Below are 19,917 nucleotides of genomic sequence, written 5' to 3'. Positions count from 1 at the left end.
CGGGTGCTGCGGCGCCCGAGCGCGCCGTGCCACCCGCCGAGTGCCACGGGCCATAAACAAACCGTGGTCGCTTGGCATGGTTCCCAGTGCTGGTTTCTGTAACAGGTACTGAATCTCCAGCCTCTCACGTGAATCCCGGGGCTACGTTTACGTACGAGTGGGATGTGCCAGAAGATGTGGGTCCAACAGAGCAAGACCCAGACTGTTTAACCTGGCTTTATTACTCAGCTGTGGATGCAGTCAGAGACACCAGCTCTGGCCTTGTGGGTCCTCTCCTGGTGTGCAGAAAAGGAGCTCTGCTTCCTTCTGGGAAACAGGTCAGTCAAAGAACAATGGAAGCATTTGCATTGTCACAGCTGAACTGCGTAGTCCTCCCGAATTGCACCACCTTCTCTCCACCTCACAGTCTCACCCATGTGCTAGAAAATGCAGAAAGTGGGTTTGGTTTTCAGTCTGGCTCCAGATGGACAGTCACTGCAGTGTGAAGGCACCATTGGCACGTGCAGCTGCTGCCACCTGAGTCTCAGCTAAGATGAGAATGTCTAGGAAAACATAGAGACTTTAAAGACCAAAATACAAATTCACTACCAGAGGTGGTTTCTGCTGGTAGAAAGAGCATTAGCAGCAGATACTTAGTCACCAGACACAGCAATTACAGAGCTTTGAGATTGTCAGAATGCAGTATCAATGTATGCATCTATCCTACTTTGTGACCTATAAATTACTAGGAGCATAGAATTTTTTTTCCTGACACTTTCTGTTCACTCATTTCTATTTTCCTTTGTGCTATTTCTTCTCAACAGAAAAATGTGAATGTGGAGTTTTTTCTACTAGCCACAGTATTTGATGAGAATCTGAGCTGGTACTTGGATGACAATATTTTGATGTTTACACTAAATCCAGATAAAATTGACAAGGATGATGAAGCCTTTCAAGAGTCTAACAAAATGCACTGTAAGAAAATTATTGGTTAGCCAAATATTCATTTTTGCAATAAGGTTTTTCCTTCTATGATTTTGTGTTGAAGGCTGGAAAACTGTATAGTGGCAGAGACATTTTATTTCTTTCCAGTTGAAAAAGCTCCAAAACATTTCAATGCAATTCAATTTCAATTCAATGTGGTAGTTCCAAGTATGATGCCAAGTGTTCAGAGTCTCGAGTGGCAGGTCCTTTCCGATTGCCCCCACTCTACAGCTAGAGGTGTTGCAGGGTATAAAGTGGGATGCTTTATGCATCCTGAACACTTGGCAGGTATAAAGCAGGGTTGGTTCTTGTTGGTCAAGGCAGCAACTTGTGCTTTAGGCACTGAAAGGAGAACAGTTAGAAATTATTCATAAACACTGGTGATGAAATTGTTTTGCTTGAATTGATTCTCTAGTTTTGTTGATGTGATAAAGTATTTTTTATTGATATTTCTGTCAGTCTAAGGTGTCACATTACATCTGAAGTGTTTGTTAATTAATCTGTACTGCAGAATTTAGTAATATATTAATCAAGGTCAGTTTTGCTTCCTCAAATCTTCTACAGCCATTAATGGTTATATGTATGGAAATCAGCCTGGTCTGGAGATGTGCAAAGGAAGTGTGGTTTCCTGGCATTTGATGGGCTTGGGTTCAGAAGTCGATGTCCATGGGATATACTTCTCAGAAAACACATTTGTAACTAAAGGAACAAGGAGGGATACAGCAAATCTCTTTCCACATACCTTTCTTACAGCTGTTATGAAGCCTGATTCTGAAGGTAAAGGTCTTGTTTAAAAGCCCCGTTACTAACGTACTAAGTGTTACCTATCAACATTTTGTGCTTCGAGACAAGCTTTAAGTTGCTGGTATTTTGATCCTTGGGGTGCTAAAACTGTGTAGTAAACTGTGTGCTAAAGCTGTGTTTGGAGGGCAGCAAACTGTAAGGATATACATTATTAATGCTAAGGCCTTGTTTTTTCTAGCTTCTCTGTATGCTGAATTTTATTACTACACACAGCCATACTGCACAAAGAATTTGGATCTTACATGAGCAGTAGCCTCTGTCTTGGTCTCTAAACATGAAATCAGCTTTGGTAATTCAACCTTAAAGTCTACTAGTAACAGATTTTTGTCCTCAAGTCTTTTTGTTTCTTGTATGAACTCTAGGAGTTTTTGAAGTGTCTTGCCTGACAACAGACCACTACACCGGGGGCATGAAACAGAACTACAGAGTGAAGCAATGCCACTGGTGGAATATAGATCCATCTATATACTTGCATGAAAAGACTTACTACATTGCTGCAGTGGAAATTGAATGGGACTATTCTCCTAACAGGACATGGGAATTTGAGCGGCATCAATACCATGAGGAAAGGTACTTTGGAATATACACAGGGGAAAAACTGCAAAAAAAGCCAAGGAGCAACTCACTTCTCCTCTGAACCTTTTCTCCCTCCAGACATTTCTATACACACTTTCTTTGCATGTATATTTTTAGGGCCCACTTGAATTTGTGGTCCTTCTCCAGTCCTGTTGCCATTTAACTATGAGGCAGACAGCACAATGTTGGAGAAACAGTCCAGCATAGCTCTTCTGTGGGACAGCTGCAGATCATGAATCCTGGATAGTGCATTTATTAGTTACTGGTGTTGGTAGTTCTTGATGTGGAAAGCTTAAAAGGTTCATTAGGACATAGATACAATGACTTCTTTGTCCTGATAATTGATTACTTACAGTCTGTAACAATTCTTTACCTCATAAAATCAACCGGGTTGGAAAAGACCTCCAAGATCATCAATCCGAGATCAAATACTTCATAGACTGGGTCTGTTTTTAGTGAGGTTTTTAACCTTCCAAAGAGGAATCTCAGGGCTTAACAAGAATGTTTTCATGTTGAAGATACCAGCGGTTTGTGAGATTTCTGTTTCACTGAGCTGGATCCTTGTTTGATCTTAATTGACATACCTGCAAAAGATGTTTTAAAATACATTAAGAAATGCTTTTTTTTTTTTCTTTTGGCAGCCCTGGCAATCCATTTTTAAGTAAAAATGGCAAGTTCATTGGCTCCAAGTACAAAAAGGTAGTGTATCGTGAGTATACCGATCAGACATTCAGTGTTCCCAGAAACAGAGCAGAGGAGCAGCAGCACCTGGAAATTCAAGGTAGAGTCATCATCAAGTTCAGTTTTGAAAGTGGGAAAAATGTAGTGACACAAAACAAAAGATACTATTTGAATAATGCTGAGTATAGATCTACATCAACCGGGTTCCTAAACCTACATGGGAAACCTACATGGAATTGCTACTTTTATTATGGTGCTTTCCCTGCAAGATTACATTGTTTGCTTTGTGAGGGATAAAACCCTTCTGGTTTGCTGCCTGGTCAGAGGTCAGTGTTTCCAGAGCCAGCATGAAACTGGGCAGCAACATCCAAACCTACTTCAAATACACAGTGGGTGCTCAGAACTTTTGAGACTTGGAGGTCTAACTTCAGCATCTCAAGCTGTCATGTCAGTGAACATTATCCATGGATTGTAACGAATATTAATTTGAATTATAAGCCAATGTTGTGTATTTGAACACAACAAACTCTCTCTGCTCTGATTTTTTGTAAAACCAAATTAACCTTTCTTTTCAACCCAACAGGGCCACTGCTTATGGCCAACATTGGAGATAAAGTGAGAATAGTTTTTAAGAATTTAGCATCAAGACCTTATTCTATCCATGCCCATGGAGTGAAAACAGACAGTTCTGTTGTTGCTGCAACAAACCCAGGTATCAAACATCCTTCTTTATTTCTAGCAGCTAACAAGACTTCTAGTAAAGTTTGGCAAGCAGGAAATACATACTTTTTGTTTGTTTGTTTTACCTCAAGTTCTTAAATTGCTGATGCTGATTAGGACAAACATTTTGACAGTTCCAATGCCCCTGCTAACTATTGCTATGTGTCCTGGTCCTTGACCGATCAGTAAGTTTTTGATGCAACATGGCAAGCAGATTTGGCTACATAGGGAAAGCATAGCTGATGCTATTATTTCTGAAATTCTGCTGTGATCTTTAAAAAACCCCACAATTGTCTTTATTAAGTACAGTACACTGGACAGTGCACACACCCTGAACCAAACCACTGTCAAGAAGAATCAGGGCTCTGCAGAAGGGAGCATGAGCTAGCCAGTGCAGTGAGTGGGGAGGGGAAGTTCAAGGCAAATACAAGCTGTGAATGGAGATCATTTCTGCTTCAGGATGACCTGCTATAGGTGTGAAAACTTCTAAAATTCATTGATATTTATTTAATTCAGGTGAGACAAAAACATATGTCTGGAAAATCCCACTGAGATCTAGTCCTGAGAAGGGAGATGCACCCTGCATTGCATGGGCATACCATTCAACGGTGGACATGGTTAAGGTATAGTCTTGGTATCAGTCTAAAGGGTTTTGTTTGTGACTCCAACATGGATATACTTAGAGCAAAAGGGAGATGAGTTTGAAATTCTTTCTGCTTTCTCTGTTATTTCCCCCATTACCATACCTTTGAATTTAAATGTTTCTTGAAGTCAAATTGCAAGAAAGTCAGGGCAGACTCTGAGAGTCATAGCCCTCCATGTTCTTGCTGCTGGTACAGATCACCTCACTTGGATTTCCCTCTTACAGCTAACACTTTATAGCTTGCTCAATAGCTAATCAGTCATGTGTGGGAAAGCTAATATGCAGCTGTGGAACACAACTCTGCCATTTTTTACCAAGCACCCATTAAGAATAATTTTTAATGGGAATCCATGTAACCTTGCCTTGATGTCTCAACAAATACAAATAAAGTCAAGAGGTATATTTTGAATGGAAACCAAGCTCAAAATTATAAAAGTAGTTTGGGGAGAAAAAATGAGCAAGAAACTAACATGAAATAAGTGTTTATTTCTAGCAAGAAATTAAACAGGGGCAGCTGCTTTTCATTGAACTTGATCCATGGGTAGCATGTAACAGTGGAGAAATAACTTTGTTTGTGTGACACTGGCTGCCTGCATTGCCAGATACTGACAGCTGTAAAGATAGTAAGAGGCTTCATGTCTGGCATTAAAAGTGCTTCTGCTTAGTTCCATCTTGCAGTTATGTGATTTTTCAATTGTCATTTCAGGACACTTTCAGCGGATTGATAGGCACACTTGTTGTGTGTCACAGACATTATCTGCCATCATTTCATATTAAGAAGAAAGTTCAATTTGCTCTTCTTTTTATGGTTTTTGATGAAAATGAGTCGTGGTACTTGGATGAAAATATTAAAACCTATTCTGCCAACCCACATCTTGTTGACAAAGAGGATGAGGAGTTCCTTGAAAGTAATAAAATGCATGGTATGTTTCCCGATTTAGTTATAACTCTTGAGATCTCTATAAAATTATATACTTGAAAGTACTGCACATAAATTTGACTTTCTCATCCACCCTGAAGTTCCAGTTCCATGGCAGAAGGCCTGAAAAATTTTACTCAAACTGTTTGAAAACAGTGTTATTGCTACTGAATGACTTTTTTGCCCATAGGTTAAAAACCAAAACCAAACCCCCTAAAATATTCCCATGTTGAAGTTTTGAGGCAAGAAATAGTAAAAATAAAATCTGAAGTTTTGATTGAAGCATATCCTGGTAAAGCTTACCCTTTAGAAAGGTCTTTAAGATCTGCCCTATTAGCAACGGTGTACAGCAAAGAACTTTTCTTTACTATGACTTACTTTCTAGCAAAACATGGAATACAAACAGACCCATTCATAATGTGCTGTCCAAAGCTGTTAATTTTGTCTGGCATTGGCTTTCAAATCTTGTATTACACTAAAGCTGAGAGAATACCAATCCACAAAATCTAATGTTTTCTCTCTCTTGCTCTTTCCTTCTTTTTAGCCATTAATGGAAAGGTGTTTGGCAATTTGCATGGCCTGACTATGCATGTTGGAGATAAAGTCAGCTGGTATCTGGTGGGAATGGGCAATGAGATAGACATTCACACAGCACACTTTCATGGCCACAGCTTTGACTATAAGGTATCAGGTCCTTTTCACTTACTTCTTGCTGTGTTAAGAATAAGAGGTAGGTCAAATACCAAGGACTGTAATCTGTGGTGAAAAGCCACAGTATTAAGCAGGGCTTGTTTTGATCAACATAGAAGAGCCAGAGAATGTCTGCCAGTAGCATTGCTGACCACTAACCTTGTGAGTTACTTCAAAAAGATAGCTGTGAATTTTTCACAGCTGTGGCAAGCCAAAAGCTGTACTTTTCCTTCATTTCCACTTAGTTGCTAGTTTATTAAACTTGGAAGAATGAAGTGATGTACAAAGTGATGCTTCAGTGGAAGTGACACACAGGTGTCTTTTCATGCAACTGGGATAAAACATTGTTGGGTAAATGGATAAAGCTTAAATTACTTGCCATCTGGTAATGCCGAAGTTTGCTCATTGCTTTGTTTTTGTCCTGAAGCAAACAGGGGTTTACCGGGCAGATGTCTTTGATCTGTTCCCTGGGACATTTCAAGTTGTGGAAATGACCCCGCAGAGCCCTGGGACGTGGCTGCTACACTGCCACGTTACCGACCACATCCACGCGGGCATGGAAACCACCTACACCGTGCTCCCAAGGGAAGGTAAGAGCTGTCTGCCCCAGTGATGCTCATTATGTTTGGGGGTCATACACAGGCCAGGGTACTCAGAGCCAGCTCAGGCATCCAGCCATAGGCCATGTCCAGGCCACCTGATCACACCTCCCTCAGCACTGCTCAGGAAACAAGTAGCTGAAGGATTGGATGTTAACTGACTCGTGTTTCAGCTTCTTATCCATGAAATTGAAGTGACAGGTTTTTAAAAAAAGAATTCTTCATGAGAGAAGAGTATTTCTGTACCCAGGATGTGCCAGTAGTGTCAGACTTGTCTCAACCTTCATTTAAACTAGAACAGTTGGTAAATAGAGGCGAAGTAATCATCCCTAACAGCTGAAATACTGAAAAACTAGTGTTTTCTTTCTCAGGGATGTGTTTTTAGCTTTACAGGCACTATTACCTTGGTCTAGCAATGTTACTTGTGAAAAACCTTGAATCGTGAAGAATTTTGGAAGTTCTTGTTTCTACAAAGTTAATACAATTTTATTATTATAATTTACAGTTTGTTATTTACAAAGTTAATAAAAAGCAATGCTTTCCAGTACTCAAAAGACAGAGCATAACAGGTATCCCTTGCAGCTAGTTCACAGATACAGAACAGTAGGAATATTTCAAAAATGTATGTGTATGTATTTATGTGCATATACACAACTATATAACATACATTTGTATCTGTACTAGAAATACAGACTGGAATGTGAAAGACAATCTAGTTTTATAAACCCTACTGTTGTACAGAGTATGCTGTGCCACAATGTCTGATTTCAGAGCACCCAGAAAGACATGTAGAAACAGACTTTAATTTGTAGATACAGTATGTTTGGCTTTTCATTATTAGTCATCCAAGATGCATTTAAACATACCCTGTAGTGCATCTTAAAGCCATTTCTAAATCTAACTCACAATGTCCAGAAGGTACTGGGATCTGTTGTGCTCATTTTGGACTCTGTTGGCCACATGGACAGACTATTCTTTTGATGGAAAGTGTGTAACAGAAGCTATTTTCCCCTTACAGATAATCGGTCTTTGTTCCCAAGATTACTCAATCAGTTCAAGGGTAAAGGCATGGCAGGCACACGAGAATGATGAAGGCATTTTAACAGTGACTCTCCAAGGTGTACCTTCAGTGAAGCATTTCTTGGGAAATACTCTCTTCTGGACAACTCATCTCCAAGTATGTTTCAGAAGATTTCATATAGTGACCACAGCTAACTAAAGGGCCATAGACCAAGTCAGCTGAATGGATATAACAGGTTATAATATATTTTTATCTAAATAAAAATAGTATCTTGCACACTAAACATATTGTAGGTGATGCCTAATGCATGTTAGTTAACTGCTGAGGAACATGGAAGAGCATAATGAAATGGTTTTTGGTTTTAAGCTTGCAAGTAACCCTGTGTATCAGCAACATTTGTGTTAGGTATCTGCCATCACACTGCCACATTTTGCTAGACAGATATGTTAGTAGTTATTGCTTAGAGAATAGGAATTTGGTTATCACTTCATCCATAGGCTCACACTGAAAAATACATATAGGATTGTATAAGTGAGTAGGTAAGAAAATAGTTCTCTTACTTCTGTTGAATTATTTTATAATTTTATCCAGTAACATCTTTCAAGATAGTGCACTGGAAAGATGTGATGACTGAGGGTCATGGCTGCACAACATGGTTTTGGTTTGACAGACAAAGTTATGCTGAAATAAGCCTGATGAAATGCAGACAGTGAAGGGCAAAATTTGGTGACTACTTTACAGAAGATGTTTGCTCTGATGACTATTAAATAAGTCCTGCAGTGGAATCATTTTGCTATTAGTTACGCAGTGCAGCCCTCAGCAAAGGAAGTGTTTCCTGACAGATGGAAGCAGCAGTACTAGTGCATGGCTGATGCTGGCCAGAAATTAAAGCAGTAAGAGCAGATATGGTCATGCATCCAGCTGTGCTTCCATAGCCCAATTCCACACATTAGACCTGTGTTAAGCGAGAGGGAAGGATGTATGGGACAGGCAGGTACAGCAACATGTCTGGGCTTTGCACCTGCAAGAACAAAGGAAGTTGCTTCTCTGCTGCAACACAGATGATCTCCTTCAGTGAGAACAGATTGGATAGCGTCAGTGTCAGCTAATTAGGTCTTTAGATGGTTTAGATGGTTATGGGATCGTGGGAGTCATTTAATTTGTGGTATATTCTCAAAAAACCCAAACTACATTCATAAGAAAGTCATAAACATTGTGGCAGTTTATTATGACAGAATTCCAGATGAAGGAACAGAAAGATATTTTCTGCTCCCAAGACAGACAAACATCAGTACATACAAGCACAAGAATCTCAGATGCTTACCAAAACCCTAGAAGAATTAAGTTTTCAGTTGGATTCATGTCCTAGATATAACTCAAATACTTGTCTCCTGACTGAGTACAGCAGAAGAAAGAAAACAAACACCAGCAAGTGAGCAGTGGTCCCTATCTTCCACTTCTTTGTCTTTGAATTATGGCCTTGTGAACTGCTGAATGAAAACATTTTCAGTGTAACACTTGCATGCCTATGTAATTAAGATGATGGAACAGCTGACTGATTTTTGGCAGCTGCAATTCAAGGGAATGTGTGTGTTGCAAATGAAGTCAGTGGGGCCCAATTCCACTTGGGAGTGTAAGGTACTTACTTTTACTCATAGAGGTAGACACATGCCTGAGCCTCAACTCCTCCCTAGGTCAGTGATCCAGATAACACATAAATAAGACCGACTTCCTTCTTTACTCTCAGTAAACATTGTATGTCCAGTTGTGCTGTATAGTCTGTTTTCTCTAGCTGCTTCGGCACTATTGTCAGCTCCAAACAGATGCTTTGCCTCAGACAACAGCTCTCCTTCAATAGCTGATGTAAGATTTCAATGGAAAAATAAGGTGATTCCTGTAAGGGAACTCCCACCATACCTTATATGCAGCTCTACTGTTTGTTTCGTTTACTTCTTTGATTCCAGCACATTCTCTGTACTTGAGGGCATAGCAGATTTCCATTGGTTTAGGTCAGCAGCTTCTTCTGGCTGCAGTGAAGAAGATGGGGCAGGAAAAATGTTGCAGTTCCATCCTCTGGTAGAAGACTGATGAAATCCCTTAGTTCCAGTTCCATTGCAGCAACCGATAAAGTTTCTGCTCAGAGCAGGGAGAAAATCTTGTTTAGGTATTTTGAGTTTAGAACAAACAAAAACCTCAAACATTAACAATGTAATTACTAACTGAAGTCATCAAATTATCTATATTGCAACTGAAATTTGAGATGTAACCATTTGGGTGCAAATACAGCTGCAGGAAATCTCAAAAGTGAACTGAAATTATGTCAGATTAAAACCACACCTCTAGCTTGACTCATTGGGTCTACACATGGCACTAATGCTACCAACTGATTTACCTTTCAGTGATGAAATAAGAACAGGGCAGTCATTTCCAGTAAGTCTAGTTCTCTTGCAGAGTTCAGGAAGCAGCTTGTTCCACCACAGAGCCTAATGCAAAGAAAACAAAACCCACAACAAAAGTGTAAATCAACAAGGACTACAATTAATATGAAAAACCTGGTAAAAACACGCTGAACTAAGCTCAGATGTGTACACATACAGGTAGCTTACGATGAACTCAATGATTCATTTATAGAATGCTTTGAAATGCAATGAGTTTGTGCATGTTGTATTTTTCAATTTTCATGCAATCTTTTTCTGCTCAAAAAGCTTTACACAGTGCCCCTAGTGCCTCTACAGACAAAAGTTTAGAAGAAAAAAAAGTCACCTAACTAGCAAGACTGATGCAGCTCCATGCAAAGTGGTGAATAGTGTTAGTGCAAGAACACTGCTCTTGTCTCCTGACACGACCTCTACTCCCAACAGCTGCAGTAGTGATTTGCTTTGTGCACAGTTTTGTTGATAAGAATGGAGAGAAAGGAAGGGATTTCTTTGCCATATGAAAAGACTATGCTTAAAATTTACGATAATGAATACACTAAGTGACAGAAGAAACTGGAGGAAAAATGACTGGGACTGATTGAAGGAATTAAAATACCAAATCCAGGAGTTCAATGCAGCTAAGCAATTTACTTAGAAAGCTGGGCCCTGGGATCCAACCAGAGTCCAGCTGGACACAACAGCATTTCAGGTAGGAAAACAATGCAAAGCAAGAGATGGTGAACAACTTTACCCAGAGCAGCACACCTGATTGTCACCTTTCAGCTCGTGCTGAGCGTAGAGCACAGCAGCATCAGGACACCTGGTGAGGAGCTGGTCAATGGCTTCCTCATGCCTGCCCAGACGGGTGTTGCAGAGAACATGGATGGTGAGGCCAACACTATCAGCCTCTGCCAGGGGCTCCAAGACAGGCAGGGCTGAAGCTATATTGATTGACTGACTGCACAAAACAGACTGAAGACAACAAGAAAAAATATTGTTTGGATTTAAGAAAACTTTGCAAAAGATGCTAAGCATAACCTTAGAACAGAAACCTTTACTTGTCAGTGATTCTGAAATAATAAGTCCCTTAGTAAATGCTGCTGAAAACTGAGAAAGCAAGTTTAGGGTAATGCAAATGTGAGTATCATTTTTATCGACAGGATCTCTTCAGGATTTGTTCTTCCATCATGTCAATGGGCCTTTTATTTCAACTTGGATACCTCAGGGGGAAGGAGTCTGCTGCAGAAAGCTGTTCATGATACCTGAACAGTTGCAGAATTAATCTAAGCTGTAAACTGCAAGATTTAATACCTGTTTCATACCTGTAGTCTTGAGATGTCTTCATGGTAACCTTTATCAGATGAACATCCCACTGACATTATGGAAGTTACCCACGGGAAAATCAACCCAAAATGATTACAGGAGTTTATCTATTCAAAAAAGAATCAAGTTGCAGGAAAAGAAACATTTCTGTTAGCGACAGTTCCATGTGAAACTCTCCACAAGTGAAGAAAATTTTACTCTCAAAGAGCATAATTTAGAGCAGCAGCTACTCTTTCTTCTAGTTCATGCAATTTAGTAACCAACAAACTGGAAACTTGTATTTCTTTCTGTATTTCAGGTTTCCCTATTCATAATCTATCAAAATTCATCACTCACACAATTTTCTCATTTAGTTAGCCTTGTAAAATTGCAAACACTCCACCTGACCAAACTCTCCTTGTTCCACTTTAGCCTTGATTTCTATCCACAGCTGAGACTCGTGTTGGGAGTGTATTTGCACATGTGCCCAAGGAACAGCACTGCCCAAAGCCAGCAATATCAGTTGGTAACTGCTCACCACCTTATTTGCTTTCAGTTCTGCTGCTTTTATGAGCTAAACTGTCCAGAATGTGCATACTAAGAATGGATTTTGGAGAGACATTGCAGTCCTACAACTTCCTCTGAGTGGTTTTACCACTTACCAGATCCTCTGTTGTTCTCAATGGTGTAGTCTCAGGAAGTTGGTTCTTTGATATTCTCCAAACATACTGAGAAGTAACCCTCAACAGGAGCTCCTGAAGTATTTCTTCCTGAGGGCACACTACAAGGAGAGCTTCCCAGAAATCCACCAAGAGCTGAGGAACAGTGTTTTCACTGTTACTACACAACAGCTAAGAACAATAATGATAGAACACAGGAAGTTAGCACAGACTGTGGTGATTATTGGTAGCAGAATTTAGAAGAGACAGGAGGTACAGTTGTTCACTTTGACTACAAGCAGAATTTTGATTCCTTTTTTGTCCTGTGATTCTACTTAATATACTGCTAGACAAAGTAAAAAGTTCATGGAATGATTTTAAGGTAATCAATTCTAAACAACAGATTTGATTTCTTCTTCAGGATTTACTCTGCTGCCAGAAATGTCAGCACAGTCAGCAAGTATTATGGTAGGACCCACAAGGGAGATGCTTTAAGGCCTGTGGTGTCAGCAAAAAGGACTTTGACTTGGTTTCCAAATGGCTTTAAACAGCAATACTTGTTCTAATTTGAACTTCATGACTTGCTATTTTTGATACAGATCTTTCACAGCAACATATGGGAAGACTGCAACATACCTACACTGAAGAACATGTTTTAACCCAAGTAATGTTACTCATTGCAGAGGAAAGAAAAAAGGTTTGTCTGTTCCCTGTCCAAAGAAGCAAAAGCTCAGGGACACCAAAACAACCATTCTATTCTTCTCACAAACTGCAGAGACACACTTTTCTTTCAGGGATTTATACAGACCATCAGAACATTATGTAACATCCTACTGAAGTCTGATTCTTTAGAATTATATTTTAATCCTAATGATTTTTTCAAAAGGAGCTTATGGAAGTCATTTATCTCAATTCTGTTAAATTTCAGTAGCCTCAAGAAACTCAAATTACTAGGAAGCCACTGGAAGACCTCTGAGGTCAGGGTATTCTCCATTCAACTGACCGGGTAAAAACAAAGAACTTAATGGATTTTTTTTAAATTTTTCTTCTTTACTTAACCAGTATTTCTTTCCAGAAGGTCCAATTTCTGACTCTGTAATCATCTGTCTTGACTGGAATATCTCCAACCCTCCTTTCCCTCTTTCTGAAGAAATGCTGAAATGTGAGTGAAGGAGCAGCTGAAGCTGCTTTTCTTACCCACAACAACATCACTATGAGAAAATAGGAGTATAAAAATGATCACAGGCCAACCTTGAAAAAGGTATCTGCTTCTTCCAGTTCTATTTTACTGTTCTCATGTAAAGCCACAATGGCAGCCACCAGTAAACCAGGCTGTGTCTCCTTCAGGTGAACAGCAAACTCAGTTGGCATAGCAATTCCTTCCTTACACTGTCTCAAGAGTCGTGATTGCCCAACAAAGCCACAAGCCAGTGTTGTCTACAAACATAATCAGGTATTAATCAGGTTAAGAGTTCAACACATATATGACTCAACTCAGCACACTCAGTGTTTCCTATATTTACTGTAAAATGCAACCCCAAGTCAACTACTGACTTGGGCTTTGCAAAGCATGAACACCTCATGCTCTCAGCATACTTTACCTCCTTATAGGAGTCCATCTCATGTTGATACATTATCAGGTCTCTCATTTTCAGAGCAAAAAAAGCCTTAGTAAGAGTCAGGACCACTGATGGCATCTTCTTTTCTACTTTCTGAAGGTACTTGACAGCTGTCAAAGGAGACACATTTCTCATGCAGGGGCTGCAAAGGACATGAGGCAGCTGCACAGGGTCAGCAAGATAGAATATCTGGAGAACTTTATTTGCTGATTCCTATTGAAAAAAAAAACATTGGACAGTTTAGACCTTTTCAGAAACGCAGCTTTCTATGGCACATGAAAGCAGTGCAGTTTTGTTGTTTTAGTTTTTGTGGTTTTTTCTTTTAAACAGACAAGCACAGCTTAGCTATCAAATCACAGTGCCTATCCTGCCCCTCTCCTCCCTGCTGGTAAAAGTAAAGAATCTCTAACTGGTAGTGATTCAACTCATATTCTGGGGTGCTAGGAGAACATCCACTACCACAGTGAATTGTTTTTACCAACTTGTACCATTTGGCAGTGTTTTAAGAAGCAGTTTGTTTTGCTACAGAAATGGGAGATGAGATAAATTTGAGGCAGAGCTTTCCTGAAATGGAAGTGTCTCTGTGTGCAAGTGGGAACCAGATCACTAGCAAGATGCATCATGATAGCCTAACACATAGTATGTTGCTTGAAAGCAACCCAAAGCATCAGAGGTGCTGCTTGCTACTTTTTCAACAAAAAAGGGAAAATAAAAATCATGTGAAAAAGAGTAACTGTAAACCTAAATAAGCAGGTCAGCATTTTCACAGGGAATTTGATTAAAATCTGATACACAGTTCTTAAAATCAGAACTAAATCAACAGATTAGAAAAAAACCAACTTGCTCCTACCTTACTTAATTCTTCATTCAAGTCTTCATTAAGAGAGTGAGTTAAGTAAAACAGAAATCCTCTTTCATAGGTCTGTATTTCATCACCTGAAACTAGTCTATTTAAAACTTCAGCCATGGATAAACCTGACATTCTGTAGTACGGCAAAGCAAGATGGTAATCCTTTGTGTCAAACCTGGAGGAAACAGAGAGGAAGGGGGAAAAAACCCTAAATAACTCAGGACAACAATTTTGCCATCACTCTAAGAACTAAAACCATATGTCAGACAAAGTCTCAGCACATCAGTTATCTGCACATACATAGCTCATATTCAACATGATGGCGTATTCTGTGTTTAAAGACAGTAAAGACAACCACAGACTGAAGAGGTGACTGAATTAACCTGTTTTCATAGAACATAAAGACTTATATATGCAATACTAATGTAAAACAGCAAAGAATTATGGATTTTCATTTTAAGGTTACACTGTTGGAAACAAAGCTCACCACTCTGACATCTCAAACATACCTGCTGTAGCAGTCTCCTAAGGTGGCACAGCTTTCTCTGAATGCCCTTAGAAGTTCTTCTTTCTCATCTGATTCAAGGAAATGAGGGTCCATGATAGCTGCTCTGAGCAGCAAATGAGCCTCACTTAGCAGATGGATGCAGCTCTCAGTTCTCACATTTTCGTAAGTCCTGCTATAATCTACCTGGAACAGACACAGGACACACTTGGGCTGCTGGCAGAAATTAAAGACACACAGAACAATTCCAATGAGGACAGCAGCCATTTGAGATAGGATTATGGGCTACTCACGAGAAAGAAGTTACATTCAGCAATGACATGCACCAGAGGTTAATAAACAGGACTTATTTTCAGTTAGCAAACACCAAAAGCAGGAGGTGGGCAGTACCATTTCTCTGTAAAGCTGAATGGTTGAAACAGTGTTTATGATATATAAATTCCAACCAGACTCTGACTCAGAATTTGTTCTGGATTTGATGCTGTCAGCCTTTCTGGAACTAGAGAGCAGGAAAAGAGTTGTCAGTGTTGAAATAAACACTATGCAGCCAAAAAAATACCCCTGACTTGCTAATTCAAACAGTATTTCCACACAGGAACCACTCTTCAACTCCAAGACCCACAAATTCAGCACTGTACATAGAACTATAAATACCATCTCCTTACAGCATCCTTCTTGTAGGCTTTCTTCTTTCAGTAATATCTTCTGTGTCTGCCTTAGTCAAAAGAACTATATGGTTTTTGAAATGACAGATAGCTCTTGGTCCTATAAAAAGCTGCATTCTTAATGTACAGACATCCAGTGTGACAGGGGGACAAGCCTATAAAGGAAAGTGATTGTTTAGTGATTTCAGTCAGTCTGTACTCTGAGTCTTTAAACAAATTAGAAGTAAAAAAGTAACCTTAGTACAATGATCTGACATTCAAAACATTCACTGGTTTTCCTAACTTTGAGTGCTTCACTTAAGCAAGAATAAAAATACTCATAAAACTATGACAAGAATCATTTCATTCTTCAAAGCAACTACACAGTTTAGGTGCATGTCTCAAAGTAACAGAGCCTGAGGGAGACACCTGGCATGGGAAAGCTAATCCCAAATAGGCTGAATTTGGCCAAGTTGAAAAAGACTGCCTGGTTATAAAAGTCTTGATTTCAGTTGCTTATTAAAAGCCCTTCTAAAAAACATGCCCTAAGTATCTGGTAGCAGACTTGTTCAATTGTCTACAAAAACTGTTTTTTGAAAGACATATGAGAGACAGAAACATCATTAGCTACAATCAGGGAAAACTCTGCACCCTTCATTCAGTTTTATACAGAAAAGTGTGGAATTTAGTTTGCAACATAAGTGACTTTATAGCTTTAGGTGTTTTTAAAAACATTCTACCAATGGTCTAGAATCCTCAACGGCAGTAATAGATTATTTCATTGTGACATCTGTAGACCATCAAAACACAACTGCAATAGATTGAAGTATGATTGATGTTATGCATTGGTTCAGCCAATAGAAACTAACAGATCTTCATAAGCCAGCTAAGTGCCATTCCACTGCCCCCACTGTCTCAGTGCACCTTCACAGTCGTATCAATGTATGGATCCTCATCACGAGCTGCTGCGGCACCACACCGCACTGTGAAACACTGCAGGTTCTCACTGCAGGGAGAGAAGAAAACACAACAGTGAAGGAAAGAAATTAAGACTTGCAAAAATCAAGTAGTCAAGACTACAGAGAATCAGATCTTTTTGCTCTGAAGGAATGGGCTTTAAAGCCTAAGCAGGAGGGCATGCTGGACAAACACATGAGCCTGCCCAGAGATTTCCAAGAGGCTATGAAGGATGTATCAGAGGATAAAAAAAAGGGGCAGCAGCATAGAGAAACAGTAATACTGTCAGCAAAATCATGGACAAAGTACCTTGTAATGACATGCAGGAACTGTGGAGTAAGGACTGCCTGCTCTGACTTCTCTGAATATTGGTAAGTAGAAATCAGTTCTACTAACTTCCCAATAGAGTAGACATATCCAACATGAGGTAAAGAGAAAAAGCAAAATAGACTCAGTAGTTCTCTCCTGTTTTCAGTTTCCTCGTGGGCTGTCACAGAACTTCCTAGATGTAACAATAAGAAAAACATTTTATATACTTCATAAATCAAAACCTGGCAATTCCATTGCAAGCCTGATGCCTAAAAGATACTGTCAAATCTGCCCAAGTTGCAGCTAGTAAAGAGAAAAAGCACTATATGAAGCTCAGCACACAGGTCAGAAATTTTCAAGTCATGTTATCTCATCTGGAGGCATTTTCACTAAAGTATGGATGTACGAAGTGAAGAAATTCTACAGATGTAACAGCATCTAAGAGTCCTGGAAAATTCACCACAACTAAGCACCCAGGGATTGAAAGATCAGCCTGTTCTTAAGACAATTACTTGTAACTTGGGATGAATGCTTATCCAGAGCTGCAGCTCACCAAAACGCAGGCCCTCACTGAAGGGAAAAAAAGCCTGAAAATGGCAGAAGTTATATATAAAGGATCATTTCGACAATGCTCTCAGGCACATGTGTGATTCTTGGGGTTCTGTGCAGGGGCATCAGTTGGCCTCAATGATCCTTAGGAGCCCTTTCCAGCTCAGGAGATTCTATGTCTCTAGGAGATCTGACTGCTAACATACAGCATGAATTTTTTCCATAAAAGATCACAATTTAAAACTAATCATACAGAAACAGTGTACAAAACAGGATATACAAAGAAGCTCCTTCCCTTCCTAGGTCTCCTCTGACACAGGCCATAGTGCATTCATTCATATCCACGTACCTGTCTGGTAGACAGGCAGCAGCTGAAGGGAGTGCAACTTTGTCTCTTCACAGAACCCAAAAGGTGACTGGTCAGGTGTGAAACGTCTAGAAAAAAACCCCAAAACGACAACATGGGACCTCAGTGAGAAATTATTATGATCTACTTTGGACAAGTAAACAGCATCAGCTGTAACAGGAATAGGTCATGTTTTAACACTCAACAACAATGTGCACTCCTACTACCAATGCATTAGCCCAGCAATGCCCAAGAGCAAGCATTTTCTTACTGAGATGGTGGTGGTACACAGAACAGGCTTCCTGGAGAGCTGGTTAATGCCCTAGGCCTGTCAATGTTTCAGAGTGATTTGGACTGTGCCTTTAATGATACTCTTAACAGTGGCTCAGCCCAGACTTGGCCAGGCAGTTGGACTAGATGACTGCTGCAGATCCCACCCAAGTGAGATATTCCAATATATTAAAGCATGGTCTTTTTCTGGTATCCTGTTATTTCCTCAGTTAAAAAAAACAAACAATCCAACCCTTATAAAACCCAAGAAGTCAAGATAACAGTTTTTTTTCAACAAGACATAATCCACAACTCATTTTGGTTTCTTGTAGTAAATTAACCCAAAAAAGGGAAAAGACATTTGCAATACCTGAAAAGCAGGTACTGCACTTGGAAGCGCTTCGTGTCTTCTGTGGGCAGCTCTGTGGATTCCAGTGTGACTGGTATCTCACACAGCTTACTTTCTTCCCCAAGCAGTTCCACAGGCTTCTGACATATGATGAACTCATCTAATTCCAGCTGCAAAGCATGTGTTGAAGGGCTTTCATCTTTCACACCTGAACAATGAAAAAACGCTATCTTAACTGCTCAAACCATTCCATTCAGCAGTAAGAGGATGGTATCAATTAAATACTCCAGTTACAGCTACCTAGCTAGCACTGGCTTCCTCAAACCATGAGATTTTGAGAACAGCTGTGGTAGAAGACAGGAAAAATTCCTTATTTAAGCCTCAACAGTCTGAATATCTAAGAGTCAAGATTTCTGACAAAAGCAGGTAAACTGTTCATTAGAGGATAAGTCTGAGGCAACTGTACTGCAATGGTTGCTCATCAAAACATTGTGTCTTGGCTGGAGAGGTTTTGAGATGGAAAAGGCAGCTACCATGGAAAGCTGTGTTATCTTAAACTCAATTAAGTTCTGGAACGCAAATCCTAACAACACTCAGAAAGTAACTGGAACTTTTTACTTTTTAGTAACAAAACCAACTAGGCGCAGGATGCCATTATCTGAGAAAAGACCCATCTTCACTTAGTGAAGAACACTCCATTTATATTCTCCCTATCTGACGAGTCTTATTTACCTTTACATTTTTTCTTGGTACAGATTCCAGTTCTAAAAGTCAATCCTTACAAGTTTCCTCAATTATACAGGAAGGACTTTGTTGGTGTTCATCTGACACTTGTACTTTTGGAATGGTAGGAATGGATAATTGATTTCTTTCACTACACAGGAACGAAACCTACTGAGTACACCTATTTCTGGGATTTCTAGGATGGTAAGCCAAACCCCTGAATAAGATAAAAGACTGAAAAAGGAGAGTTTGCTTGATTATTCAGGTTCTGAGCCTACTAATGGTTACAAAAGTACACAGACATCACCACAGAATAATTCTTATACGTGTAAGCCAGTTATGCAGGTAGTGACACTGACAGAGTAATTTTTCTGAAGACAGTACCCTGAACGACGACTCTGTGCTCTAATTTGGCCCATGTTGGCACCCCAAAACAGGGACCCAACTGTACATCTGCAGAGGCTGCACTGTCCTGGATTGTGTGGGACGATGTCATGTTTGTGTGAAGTGTTCCTCCAGCTGCAGTCTGGTACAGCCCTTCATGCCCTGTAACAGTCAGTTTACCATTGTAGGATGATCTGAAAATACTTTCTGAAGGGACAAGACCTTGTCTGAGCCTACTTTCAGAGGAACAGGAAGCTGTTAGCAGATTCTTGGAAATGAAAAACAATGTAAAAAGTGATTTCAGCCCTTACCTCCATCCACAGGCTTTTCTAGTGCACCTTGCTCTGTCCTGTCTGCACTTTGCTGGACCTGTTCCAGTTTCAGGATCAGGACATCCAGCTCTGTTGTTATGGCTATA

At 39.8% G+C, this 19,917-nt stretch overlaps 2 protein-coding genes across 2 annotated transcripts in view; one reads left to right on the top strand and one right to left on the bottom strand.

The window, feature by feature from the left end:
• Positions 1 to 105: 105 nt before the first annotated feature.
• On the top strand, positions 106 to 7,684 carry CP (ceruloplasmin (ferroxidase); the record flags this gene model as incomplete). The annotated part of the gene is made up of 11 exons (XM_009082890.1): positions 106 to 317; positions 804 to 954; positions 1,528 to 1,740; positions 2,130 to 2,337; positions 2,985 to 3,124; positions 3,608 to 3,736; positions 4,261 to 4,367; positions 5,094 to 5,310; positions 5,851 to 5,990; positions 6,424 to 6,586; positions 7,614 to 7,684. Coding segments are annotated over 11 exons (1,751 nt in total), but the record flags the coding sequence as incomplete, so codon positions are not given.
• Positions 7,685 to 9,536: 1,852 nt separating this feature from the next.
• The window catches only part of HPS3 (Hermansky-Pudlak syndrome 3), a gene marked incomplete at its 5' end in the record, with an annotated part of 10,835 nt that continues 454 nt past the window's right edge, over positions 9,537 to 19,917 (bottom strand). Inside the window, 16 exons of the mRNA XM_009082878.1 lie at positions 9,537 to 9,749; positions 10,009 to 10,099; positions 10,799 to 11,005; positions 11,356 to 11,463; positions 11,998 to 12,186; positions 13,246 to 13,431; positions 13,596 to 13,826; positions 14,464 to 14,638; positions 14,973 to 15,154; positions 15,359 to 15,467; positions 15,634 to 15,788; positions 16,537 to 16,618; positions 16,879 to 17,071; positions 17,777 to 17,862; positions 18,414 to 18,600; positions 19,811 to 19,912. Of these exons, the coding sequence (XP_009081126.1) occupies positions 9,622 to 9,749; positions 10,009 to 10,099; positions 10,799 to 11,005; positions 11,356 to 11,463; positions 11,998 to 12,186; positions 13,246 to 13,431; positions 13,596 to 13,826; positions 14,464 to 14,638; positions 14,973 to 15,154; positions 15,359 to 15,467; positions 15,634 to 15,788; positions 16,537 to 16,618; positions 16,879 to 17,071; positions 17,777 to 17,862; positions 18,414 to 18,600; positions 19,811 to 19,912 (2,411 nt within the window). The remainder of the gene's footprint in view (positions 9,750 to 10,008; positions 10,100 to 10,798; positions 11,006 to 11,355; positions 11,464 to 11,997; positions 12,187 to 13,245; positions 13,432 to 13,595; positions 13,827 to 14,463; positions 14,639 to 14,972; positions 15,155 to 15,358; positions 15,468 to 15,633; positions 15,789 to 16,536; positions 16,619 to 16,878; positions 17,072 to 17,776; positions 17,863 to 18,413; positions 18,601 to 19,810; positions 19,913 to 19,917) is intronic.

The sequence above is a fragment of the Acanthisitta chloris genome, unplaced genomic scaffold, assembly GCF_000695815.1.
Source record: "Acanthisitta chloris isolate BGI_N310 unplaced genomic scaffold, ASM69581v1 scaffold38780, whole genome shotgun sequence".
NCBI lineage: Eukaryota > Metazoa > Chordata > Aves > Passeriformes > Acanthisittidae > Acanthisitta > Acanthisitta chloris.
The sequence above is the reverse complement of the archived record's forward strand: the minus strand, read 5'-3'. Positions and strand labels throughout refer to the sequence as shown.